The following is a 12,909-nucleotide window of genomic DNA, read 5'->3' as shown; positions in this document are numbered from 1 at the left end:
TTGTTAGCTATTTTTTTAAAAAGTTTCTTTTCTCCAAATGTCCTAATAATTGCTTTTTAGATGAGAGCATCTGATTAGATAGAGGTATGGTAAATATTCCTAGCCTATGTTCTTAACATATCATGTTTCTGTCCATTTTCTCTCTGTGTCATTCATTCTGGGTACTTTCTTGTCTATCTTTGATTTAACTAATTCTTTTCAGCTGTATCTAATTCTGCGGGTTCACCAGTCCATTTAAACATTTTCAATGTGTATATATTTATTTCTAAAAATTCTGTTGGTTTCTTTTTCAAATACTTCTTTTTTATAATATCTTGATTTTTTAAAAGATTAGAGCCTTTTACACTCCTAGTATCTTTATTTATCTTAGGGTCTGGTGATTTCTATTTCTATGCTTTTCCCACTCTGCTTTTTCTACTTTGTGCCCTCTATTAGTCTTATATATTACAAAAATACTCATGTTATATTCTCTTCTGGATTATCTTTACATGAATTCAACTCTTGGATTTTAATCCACTGCTTGTATACTCACTGATGGTGGATTGTTTCCTTGTGGGCTTTGCAACGTATGACTATGTGCTCACACTGAGTAGGGATTGTGGTCTGGATCATGGGATGGTTCCTCCTGTTTTTGATTTTGCTTCAGCCAGAAACCTCAAGTGCTATCATTGGACTAGGGCCAATTTTTATGTTGATTTATCAGCCCAGTGGATATTGTGCATTTGAATCACAAACCTGTATGAGGTACTAGCTGTGGTTTTGAATTCTCAAGGAAGATACAGCCCCCTCTGGTGCTATAACCCAAAGTCCAACCTGAAACAGATAAGCTCCCTGTCATCTGTGACTGCTGTGGAGCTATGCCACTCACAACTCCATTCAGCTGCAAGGAGCCCTGCTAAGTGACAGCTCAAGTAGTGAACCCCTTCAGGAAATGCCTTGGTTTTCATGCTTTTCTTAGGCAGCCCCAGCCCATGCCTGAGCAGGCAGGGTCCTAGGGCCTGGTTATTTCTGCCCAACACAGGACTCCTCTGATAGGCAATATTTGCTCTAGAGCCCATCATCAGGTTGGCTGAAAGTCAGGTCCACATCCTGCTCAGTTCCTGCTTCCTTGCCTCTTTGCTTTCACAGGTGTTTGCCCTGCCTTGTGGCCTGAGACTTGCCTCAAAGACCCGGCTTCCTCCGCCGTTTATCTTCTATGGGCATTATTCTCCAGTAGACCTCCTGAACTCCAAACCATGTCTCAGTGTCTGCTTCCCAGAGATCCAACTAACACATCCTTTGGTGTTGGGATGCATTTTTTTTCTGAATCATGTATTTGATGAAGATGAGGCCTTTGAAAATGAGGCCTTCAAGAGGCTTCATGTGGAGGTGCCAGTTTGTACCTTTGTCAGGCCAAGGCCTACATACCCTTCTCTTCACCCCACTCCAGGTAGGCCTAGCAGCGACCCATGTGCTGACAACTTGGGTATAGTTTTGCCTTCATTTGGGGCACACTGGAGTTTCCTTTTATTTCATTCTATCTTAGCTCTATATTTAAAGTTATATTTATTAGGTCCTATCTGGAACTTCCAGATGTTTATAACTGCAGTGTATTTGGGTCATACAATCTACAATATTTGCATTTATTACTCTTTGACCATATTTTTTTAAAAACATAAATTATTTAAGTTATATATTTCATGTCTAAACTGCATTTTTAATGTTTCTAAATAATCAGGTACAAATTATACAACTCTGGGTTAAAAGAAACCTGACAATTATAACAAAATTAGAAACTTCATTTTATAGCTGTCAGGGAATAAAGGCCTCCTTATTTCTTCTAAGTTTCTTGCCTCATTTTTAAATTTAATTTTTTAAATTTTTATTTTTTGAGATAGAGTTTCACTCTTCTTGCCCAGGCTGGAGGGCAATGGCACCATCTTGGCTCACTGTAGCCTCTGCCTCCCGGGTTCAAGGGATTCTCCTGCCTCAGCCTCCTGAGTAGCTGGGACCACAAGCGCCTGTCACCATGCCTGGCTAATTTTTTGTATTTTTAGTAGCAATGGGGTTTCACCATGTTAGCCAGGCTGGTCTCAAACTCCTAACCTCAGGTGTTCTGCCTGCCTTGGCCTCCCAAAGTGTTAGGATTACAGGTGTGAGCCACTGTGCCCGGCCCCTTGCCTCATTTTTATTTATTTGAGATGGAGTTCTACTCTTGTTGCCCAGGCTGGAGTGCAATAGTGCGATCTCAGCTCACTGCAACCTCCACCTCCGAGGTTCAGGCGATTCTCCTGTCTCCCGCCTCAGTCTCCTGAGTAGTTGGGATTACAGGCATGTACTACCACACTGGGCTAATTTTATATTTTCAGTAGAGACAGGGTTTCTCCATGTTGGTCAGGCTGGTCTCAAACTGTCAATCTCAGGTGATTCTCCCGCTTTGGCCTCCCAACGTGCTAGAATTACAGGCATGAGCCACCGTGCCCAGACTGCCTCATTTTTAAACAAACAACTTTTACACACAAAGCGAGAGATGGTCTCATAAGGTGACAGAGGGAGTCTGAGCAGGGGTCTGTGGAAAAACAGAGGAGGTATCAGTTCCACCTACAGACATCCGGGAATGCTGGGTGATGCTTTGGGCCAAGACCTGGGGGAAAGTGGGAGCACACGAAGTGGCCCAGAAGGAGGGGAAGGAGGACACGATACACAGTGGGAACAGCATGGTGTCAGGGAAAGGCTGGCAGTCAGTTTGTGTAAAGGGTGAGACACAAGCAGAGGAGCAGGAGATGTGAACAAGGAAGGAGTGCCGTCATGAGGGCTGGATGTGCTGTGCTGAAGTGGGATTTTAGCCAGCAGATGATGAGGAGCCACTGGAGTACTTTAGATCAGGGAGCCTAGTGAACAAAATCCCAGTTGAAAAGGTCCCCCGGGTCAGTATGAAGGATGGACTGGGGCGGGGTGGGGGTAGGAGTTACAGACTTAAGGCCCGGAGGCCTCTAACAAGCCTTCAATGTGGAAGAACAATCAATGAATGCCAGGGAAATTAGAGTAATAGTTAACAAGTAGGCAGAGAAATCTTCAAAGATCTTGATGCTGTTGAGATGGTTAAAGTGCAGCTTGACCCATCTTGTCTTCAATCTGCCTGTGAACATGACAATGATGTAGCATTGCTACTTAACAGTGAAAGAGTTGGAAGGAGGGGGCCATCTTCAGAAGCATCGGGAATAAGAGAACAAAACTGTAAAAAGATGAAGGAAAAGATGTCAAGAGGAGCCAGCGGCAAATGAGCACCTTTTGATGGGCAACAGAGGGTGGCCAAGATGAAGGAATGGCTGGAATGATGAACCTCAAATGTTCTCATTTTGGCACAAGTTATTTCGGTGCCAGAACATATATGAATGTCCCAGGGAGTATTTGGCCTGGCTTCAGAAAAGCAACGAGGGTTGCCCTGAGTTTTGGGAGGTGTGGTAAGCTGAATAATGCACCTCCTGCCCAGGATGTCCACATCCTAGTCCCCAGAACCTGTGAATGTGTTAACCTTACATAGCAAAAGGGGCTTTGCAGACATGGTTAAATTTGGATCTTGAGAGGGAGAGATTATCTGAGTGAGCCCAATGTAATCCCAAGAGTCTTTAATGAAAGGAAGACAGTGACAGTCAGAAAAAGATGTGACAGTGAAAACAGAGGTCAGCGATTCCTGTTGGAGGAAGGGGCCACAAGCCAAGGAATGGAGGGAGACTTAGACATTGGAAAAGGGGAGGAAATGAATTTTCCTCTGAAGCCTCTGCCTCTGGAAGCAATTCTGCCCTCATGACACCTTGATTTTAGCTCCAGAACTCATTCTGGACTCTAATCACCAGAACTTTAAGATAAACATGTGCTGGCTTCAGCCACTAGGTTTGTGATCATTTGTTACAGCAGCAGCAGGAAACTACTACAGGAAGGGAACCCTGTGCTTGGCCAAGCAGGATGATTTGGGGCAGTGGTAGCGCAAGGGTACCCAGGAAGTCCTTGGGGAGTGGTGGCCCCCTCATTTGCTGGTACTTGTCCAGTCTTCCTCACAACTGACCAGGCACCTCCTCTGGATGTATGAAGCAGAGCTCAACTCCCCTGGCCACGCCTGCTCCTCCCTATGTTCTCTGTCTTGGTGAGTGGCACTCAAACCAGAGACCAAGAAGTCTGTTATTTAGGGAATGACGATCCAGGATTCCGGTCATGATACTCAAGACTTCTGCATGTGGTGTGTGGATGAGAGGGAGTGTGAGAGCGCACGAGACGGCTGGGAAAGGTATGGAGTGGAGAGGTGCCCCAAGCTGGGCAGTCAGCTTCTCCTTGCTGGAGACACATCCAGTGGGGCAGATGGACCAGAAGCACAGCAGAGAGGTCAGGGCCGGTGACGAGGGCAGCCGTGGTCCCATCCCCAGCTACCCTCACAGCAGCCAGGGCAGATCTACTTCTTAGAAAGACTATGACCAGAACGAAAAAGACTGAAAACACAAGATAAAAACTCTGGTGGGAATATGGGAGCTAGCCTGGCTCAACTGGCATCAGCTAGACTTTGCTCCAAGACGTGGATTACAACTACAGGAATCACGGTCCTTTCTTCACTTCCTGCCGAGCCAAGATAAAGGCTGGGTGTGGTAGCTCACACCTGTAATCCCAACACTTTGGGAGCCCAAGGTGGGCAGATCACCTGAGATAATGAGTTTGAGACCAGCCTGGCCAACATATTGAAACTCTGTCTTTACTAAAAATACAAAAATTAGCTGGGTGTGGTCGCGGGTGGCTGTAATCCTGGCTATGTGAGAGGCTAAGGCAGGAGAATCGCCTGAACCCAGGAGGGGGAGGTTGCAGTGAGTCGAGATTGCACCACACTACACCGTCTCAAAACAAAACAACTCCGAAGATGCAAGAAGAAAGCATCCAACATCCATTTATCTTTGATACTCTGCAATTTTTCTCCCAGACCTTCCTATCTTCATCTCTGTCATTTCGAATCATATACAACTTAATGACATAAATCACGTTTATATCCTGTTGGAAAGTGATTTGATGCGTTTTGATTCTCTCTCCAAATGTCAGTTTCTCATCACAGAGTCAAATTTCTCTGGAATCTTCCATTCCTAGTTCTCAAGATTAGTCACCTGCCTGGGTTCAAGGTGACCAAGCACAGAGGAGGGCACTAAGAAAGCTGACTGGACAGCCCCTTGGAGGGTGTGTTTAGGGGCATCAGTGACAAAGACACATGCCTAGGAATGGAACGCAACATACTGCCTTGGTGCTGGTTAGGTTTTATTTTAACAGGATGTTTTCTCTTCATTTATTTTTCAAAATATCAGTTATATCAATATTAGAAGTGTAAACAGGTACAAAATATACAGTACATAGAAACAATTTTCTTAACTAGTCTAACGCCTAATAAAAGTATGCATGAGGGAGCTGAACGAATGGGCATCACCAGGTCCCTCCCTCTGCAGGGGAGACAAGAGGACCAGTGGCTGCTTCAACAAAACAGGAATGGATATTTGTGTGGTAGGAACAGCACTGTGGTCGAATCAAGAAATCTGGGCTTTCTGATGTTAGACGCTGGAATGAACAAGCCACTTGGCCCCCACACCCAGCCTCGAGAGCTGTGCCCTCTACGTGCCCCTAATGGGTCTGAGAGTGCACACCGTAAGGCGGCTCGGGCACAGTGGAGGCAGCTGCTACAAGCAAAGTTCCTTTGAGGCCTGGTGAATGGACTCTTGATGGTGTGGGACAAATATTTTAAGAGGGCAAAGCCAAAAACCTCTGCTCCCCCACACCGATGTTCCGGTAGGATGAAGCATCTCATCTGTTGCTCTTCCCCACTCACGGCACACCATGTGTACCCACAGTGAGAGGCTGAGAGGTGTCCCCTCTGAGCGGTTTGTTTCCTCACCTCTAAAAAGAAATCCCTGCCCTGCTGCTTCCCAAGGTCACAGTAATGATCAAATGAGATGCATTTTGAAAATGAGAAACCACCACACAAGGGAACAGGAGACAGAAGCATCTTATGCAGTGGGAGGCAGCCCCAGGTGGGGTGGGTGGCCAGGCTTTGCTCCCGGCCCTGTGAGAGTTAGATGTTTGCAGTGCAGCTTCCCAGTTTTGGCTTCTCCACCTCTCCAGACCTAACGCTGTGATTTGAGACAACTTGCCCTTATGAGGCCAAGGAGTCACACTAAGGGACACCACCAAGTGCCCTTGGAATGGGTACCGCAGATGGCCTGAAATAGAGAAACGTTGGGGCCAGCACTTTTGGGGGGCCTTTTAGTAGAGGCAAGCTGGGAAATGCAACCGCCGCTCCTGGAGGGGTCCTTCCTGCTGCTCTGAGGTGGCTCCAAGGGACCCGGTGGCCCTCACTGCCCAGGGGCTTGGCACTCAAAGCCCACCCGGCCCACCTGGGCAGAGCAGGGGAGCCTACAAGACCCCATCCCCGGGAGTCAGTGGGGCCAGGGGTCCCCAGCTGGCCAGCCTTCCAGCACACTCACTATCAGACTCAGTGAGATAGTGACAAAAACACACACCCTGAAAACCAAAAGTACCTACAAAATTTAAGTGGCCCTATTACTATTTTCCAGCTTTTTCCTCAAGAATTACAAAAAAAAGAAATAAAGGAACAGGTTTGTAATTAAATTACTCCAAATTCTACAGCGCTCAGATTTCACAGAATTCTACTTGGTTTAGAGGTGGCAGCTGTCCTGGTGCATCGTTTCTCCTTCTCCAGTGATCAGTTCAGCAACTTGGACATTTTGGATCTCCCCATCCCGCGTCTGCCTGAAGCTTCCACGCCGCCCTGCTGCCTGCACACTGGGCTTTTTACACGTGCGGCTGGGGCCGCGGGGCTGGGGGAGCTCACATGTCCCCGCCATCAGTGGGTCCCAGGACGCTGAGGCCACAAGTCCAGTCGGTCACAAGATCTGTGGAGGCCAAGGGTCCTTTGGAGGCAGGGCTCTTGAAGGGGTCAGGGGCTGCAGATGGCGTCGGGAGCGGCTGGCCGCGGGCCGGGGTCTTGGCGCCGGCCGCATGGTTGCGCTGGTGCTTGCGGAGGTGGTCCTTGCGGATGAAGCTCTTGCCGCAAACGGTGCAGGTGAAGGGCCGCACGCCCGTGTGCGTTCGGTAGTGGTCGATGAGCTTGGAGCGTTCTGTGAATCGCTTCTCGCACTCGGTGCAGGGGAAGGGCCGCTCACCCGTGTGCAGCATGCGGTGGCGGATTAGGTGCGCGGGGCGCGTGAAGCAGCGGCCGCACTCCCCGCACCGCAGGGCGCTGCCATCCCGCGCGCTGCCCCCGCCGCTGCCCCCGCCTGCCCCCTGGCCCGCCCCGTCAGGCGCCCCGCAGCTGCGCTGGTGCGCGCTCAGGCTAACCTGCAGCTGGAAGCTCTTCCCACACGTTGCGCAGGTGAAGGGCCGGCCCCCGGGGGGTGCCGCGGGGTGCTTCTTAAGCCCCGGCTTATGGCCAAAGCCTTTGGTCCGGCCAGGATATTTACAGGGTTCGTTGAAGGGCCTCGGGGCCTGGCCGGGGTCCAAGATGGCCTCTCCATTGTCCGGGGAGGAGTAAGGGAGCCCCTCAGGCCCCGTCCTGGGGTTTAGGCCCACTGGCGGTTTACACCGGAAATTCCAGCCCCACCGGACCCCCCCAAAGAGCCAGTCCCCGGGAGGGGTCTCCTCCTGGGCCACGGCAGGGCTTAGCTCACCCATGTCCCTCTCAGGCCGGGCCGGATCTCGCAGCCCCAGCACGGGGTCCTGGCTGGGGAAGGAGCTGCCCTGGCTTTCCCAGGCTCCTTCCTGGGCAGGACTAGGGAAAAATCGTGTGGCTTGGCCTGGTCCAAACAGGGTCCCGTGAGCCTCTAGGTCAGTAGGATGCACGGGTGTGGCCACCACCTCCTCTTCCTGGACTTCTGTTTTTATTACAATTTTTACATCTGCTGAGAAAGACGGAAAGACAGATATCAACCTATCCCTTACCTGCCAAGGGAGCCACGATCTGCCATCATCATTTGCTCAGCAGCTGCTCAGCCACAGGAATTCCACCTAGGCCCCACGTGGCCGAGCCCAGATGGCAGCTCCGGAGACCGGCCTGGTGGTCGTGAGGCAGCCTCCCACCTGAGGACACCGGTGTTCTGGCACAGGAAAAGCCACCATTCTATCTGCTACCCAGGTTCCATTTTTCAGTTTGGCTGTTAAGGCTAAGCATGAATTGATCCTCAGAAAGGAATTCACACTGCTGCTGGCACTGTGCCCCACCACAGCACAGGGGATGGGGGTTCAGACAATTCTGCTACACACACACACCAGCTGCGGGCTGCAGGCAGTTTCTAACCCACAGCTCATCTGTGAATGCCCACTTCACAGGTGTGAGGATTAAACCAGAAAACACGTCTGAAAGTGCCTTAGTGAGCTATCTGACATGCAGCAGCATTCAATAAATGGAGACACTAGCTAATGATCAAAATACAAGTGAATAAGAATGTGTTTGATTTTATATGTGTACTTGAACTTCACATAGTGAGGTTTTATATCAGGGATCTTGGCTTTTAGCACATTTTTTGGGTGCTAAAATATGACGTTATTACTCAAAGTAATTACATAATAAAGTAATAAAGGTTACTGGTCCTCAAAACAGAATTAAACAGAAAACTAATAGATAAATTTGGTGGGGGTTCTTCTGAAATCAGCCTTCAGACACCTGTCTTTGGTAGTACCAATATCTAAGAAGTCGTTTCAGTTCGGTTTTGTTTTCTTCCTTGCCAGAGAGAAGTAACAGTTGATTGAGCTTGGGAAGGAGGTATATCCTTCAAGTGATCAGCTTATTAGAACAGACCACTTAACACCATATGAAAAAGCAACAAACTGAAACATGGATGTCCTCAAGAAGGGCTGCTGATGCCTATGATTTGGGAAGGAGATAAAGAACAGAATGTACAAAGTGTCATCAGAGTGCAGGCCCCTACTGTGTTGGCTGGAAGGTTTGAGCAGTTCACCAATGAAAATGGGACGCCTGGGCGGAGGTACTCCCCACAGGCAGGCATGGCCCTTCCCTTCCTCCTCTCCCACCCCCATACCTTCCGTGGAGGCTGCTGTGTTGAGCTTCAGGGTCCCATCCGAGCATGCTGAAGAGGGATGGTGGGGAGGGAGATCCACCTGCCAGGAGGTGGGCGGGATGGTGGTGGTAAAGTTGGAATGGACACCTGCGGTAAGGAAAGAGCAGAGCCTGTGGGTTAGGGGAGGGATGGCTGAAGACTGTCTGGGAGCGGGCTAAGCTCTGAGTCCTCCTACACTGGGGGTTCTTCTGATTGAGCACGAGACCCAGCCTCTCTGAACCCAGTGTCTTTTGTCCCCTTCTCTGAGGTGCTGGGAAGCTCAGACATCACCGGTGTGTTTCACACAGGCCTCTCAAATAGCAGCAGCCAGTGACTTCAATGCCCAATGCTGGGGCAAGAGGGGCAGCAGCACGGTGATGTAGGAGCCACTGGAACAGGGCCAGAGGGATGCCCAGGAACAGCATCAGCGACCTGAGAGAGGCTCAAGACAAGTCCTTTAGTACAGTCCCACGTCAAGATGGGAAAATTTCTAATGTCAGGCCAGAAGTATTGAGGGCCCACAGCCCCCCTATGCTGCCATGAGCCCTCCCCTGTCCCTCCTGAGATCCCTGCAACTCATTCCTTATGTCCCCCGTCTCAGCCACTCACCAGAGGTGGCGTCTGTGGAGATGTCTCCTGCTCCAGAATCCAGCTGGCTGAGGCCCCAGGGCTCCTCCCCGATATCTGGCTGCCCAGCAGCCCACGCCTCCACACCCAGGGCCTGCTGCTCCTGGAGCTGCAGCTCACCCTCCTGCTTGATCTGCATCAAGAGGTCAGGGGCAGGAACTGGGGGTCCCGAGCCTAGAAAAGGGGGCAAGTGTGAGGATACAGCATCACAGCCCCTCGGCCCTGGGGCAGACACGCACCCAGCCAGAGAGCTGGACACAGAGTCCTTACAAGGGTCCAATAGCAAAAGAGCCTGGCGGGAAGGGAGGCAGCAGCAAACAGGATGGGGGCCTGGGGCAGAGCCTAAGGTCACATGGTATTGGGAATGTGGGTAGGATAGGAAAGGGTGAGGTGGGGCAGGGGAGGAATACACAAGTACATTCTCAGGGCTAGGATACCCATCCGGGGGAGACTGAGTTGCCCTGGGGATGGCCTGCACTCACTTGAAACACAGAAATGCTTAACAAAAGCGAACCCCAAGTCCCCCCAAAACCTTACCACCCTCATGTATTTAAGTAAGTACAAAAGAAAAGATCCTAGAGGTAAGAATGACAGAAAACACACAAAGTCCACTCAAGAGTTACGGTGGAAGGCAAGCAACTTAGAAAGTGGCTGGAGTAGGATACAGGCCTTAAGGGCTGGGCTTGCATGCCCATGTGAGGCTGGGAGCGTGGCCGAGTCGCCTGCCTGACGCCAGGAACTGGCTCAGTAGGCTCTGGCCTGGCTGTGAGATGGGGACTAGGAAAACTCCCAACTGCCTGCGGGAACCACAAGGAAGCAGTGTACTAGTCCAGGGCTGTGTGGGAAATAAACCCATAAAAACTTGGAATCCCATGTCCACACAGAATTCACACTACCCACACGGGCAGACACCATAAACTGAGAAATTCACAGAAAAATTGGCTGACAGCCATGGCAACTCAGGATGCCCCAGCATGGGCAAATGCAGATCCGCCCCAGAGGGGCACCCACACAATGCAGGCGACAGGGGGCTCCCTTACTAACTAAAACCAGAAGAAAAACGAAAACTTACAAAACAGAAGAGGAGCCAAATAGCGATGAGAGTCATGGCAGAGTTCACTCCCATAAACTACAGAAAAAAGGAGAGGCTGAATGATACAGTAATGTAAGTATATCTAAGATCATCAAAGAGATAAAGAACAGAATCTTTAAGTCAAGAACAGCAAAAGACTTTTTTAAAGGTAGATTTGAAAAAGAACTCAACATTCTAGAAATGACTCAGGCGTTGTGGAAATGAAAAACTCAATGGATGGCTCAACAACAACAGACTGAACATAGCTAGAGAGGAAATTAGTGACTTGAGAGATGGATACAGGGAAATAATCCAGAGTACAACACTGAAAGATAAAGAATGAAAAATATGAAAAAGTTAAAAGACATGGAGGATAGAATGAGAAATTCCAACACATGCTGGTAGAAATCCCAGAAGAAGAGAATAGAGAAATAGGTAAAGAAATAGTGATTGAGAATTTTCCAAAATTGAAAGCACTGTCAGTCCACAGTTTGAAGGAAGAGAACAATTCCCAAGTAGGTAATAAAACAAACAAACCAACCTGGACAACATTCAAGTGAAATGGAACCACAGCAAAGACAAGGAGAAAAATCTTAAAAGGTACCAAAGAGAAAATAAGGCATTCAGACTAAGTGTAGATTTCCTTCAGCAACTAGGATATCAGAAGATAATGGTGTATCTTCAAATATTGAGAGAAAACATCTGTCAACTCATGAGGCTAATACAATTTTTACTGCACAAACAAGAGGGATAGTATGTGAACAAATTTATAAAATAATCTCATATATGAACAGATATGCAAGGATTCTAAATGAAAATTACAAATCAAATCCAGCAATATATTTTCAAAAAAGAAAAAAGTATAATGTATTATGAACACGTTGGGTTTATCCTGAGAGCTCAAGGATAACACTAGAAAATATAATAACAAACAAAATTAAGATTAATAGCAAAAACAATATAATCATCTCACAGATGTAAAAACAGCATTTAGCTCTTCTATTTCTGACATACAGCTGGCTAGATGTGCAGAAAAACAGCAATTCCTCCCAATGTGGAATATCTAAAATTGCGGAGTAGGCTGGGTACAGTGGCTCATGTTTGGAATCTTAGCACTCCGGGAGGCTGCGGTGGGAGGAGCTCTTGAGCCCAGGAGTTTGAGGCTGCAGTGAGCCATGTTTGCACCACTGCACTTCAGGCTGGGTGACAGGGCGAGACGCTGTCTCAAACAAACAAAAAAAGCCAGCCTAGGCAACATAGGGAGACTCTGTCTCCACAGAGAGAGAAGAAAAGTTAAAAAAAAAAAAAAAATAGCCAGGCATGGGGGCATGCCCCTGTGGCCCAAAAAATTCCAGGTCAGAACTCTAGCTTGAAGTGGCCCTAAGTCTGCACTGGCATCAAATGACCAGCCAAGGAATGTATACATATTCTCAGGAGGAAAGCCTTTTAAACACAGCTTTCAAATAATTAACGCGCTCACAATTACACATCACCATCTCAAGAAAACCAGCACTGCAAACAAACTCAGTAGAAATCATGAACTGGAGAATATGACCTGCAGACTTTGGATATTAAAAATTACCATATAAGGAATATAAAATCCAATTATTTACAGAAATAAAAAGGGAGAGTGAAAGTATGAGAAACAAGACTATCAAGACTGATCAAATTTTGAAAAAGAATCATGTAACTTTAGAATGGTAAGAAAAAAATAACTGACTTTTATTTTTTGGAGATGGAGTCTCACTCTGTTGCCCAGGCTGGAGTGTAGTGGTGCGATCTCGGCTCTGCAACCTCTGCCTCCCGGGTTCAAGCAATTCTCCTGCCTCAGCCTCCCCAGTAGCTGGGACTACAGGTGTACTCCTCCATGCCCAGCTAATTTTTTTTGTATTTTAGTAGAGATGGGGTTTTACTGTGTTGCCCAGGCTAGTCTTGAACTCCTGAGCTCAGGCAATCCCCCATCCTCGGCCTCCCAAAGTGCTAGGATTACAGGCATGAGCCATAGTGCCTGGTAGTAAATGAAACTTTAAAATCCAATGTATAGGTTAAATATCAGAATGGGAATCATTGAATAGTGAATAGTGAACTAACTAGAGGACAGAAGAAATTATTCTTTTTTTTTTTTTTTTTTTTTTG

At 48.1% G+C, this 12,909-nt stretch overlaps 1 protein-coding gene across 4 annotated transcripts in view; it reads right to left on the bottom strand.

Moving 5' to 3' along the window:
* Positions 1-5,250: 5,250 nt before the first annotated feature.
* Positions 5,251-12,909, bottom strand: part of LOC116527897 (zinc finger protein 746) — a 26,179-nt gene continuing 18,520 nt past the window's right edge. For 2 of the 4 annotated variants that reach the window (XM_032245102.1, XM_032245104.1), the window contains exons 5-7: positions 9,684-9,875; positions 9,057-9,182; positions 5,251-7,919 (exon numbers count right to left, since the gene is read on the bottom strand). In XM_032245102.1, the coding sequence (XP_032100993.1) occupies positions 6,850-7,919; positions 9,057-9,182; positions 9,684-9,875 (1,388 nt within the window). In that variant the 3' untranslated portion in view covers positions 5,251-6,849. The remainder of the gene's footprint in view (positions 7,920-9,056; positions 9,183-9,683; positions 9,876-12,909) is intronic. The other 2 variants (XM_032245103.1, XM_032245105.1) reach the window with 1 other exon arrangement.

Source organism: Sapajus apella, unplaced genomic scaffold, assembly GCF_009761245.1.
Source record: "Sapajus apella isolate SASKATOON/1434 unplaced genomic scaffold, GSC_monkey_1.0 scaffold56, whole genome shotgun sequence".
Taxonomy (NCBI): Eukaryota; Metazoa; Chordata; class Mammalia; order Primates; family Cebidae; genus Sapajus; species Sapajus apella.
The sequence above is the reverse complement of the archived record's forward strand: the minus strand, read 5'-3'. Positions and strand labels throughout refer to the sequence as shown.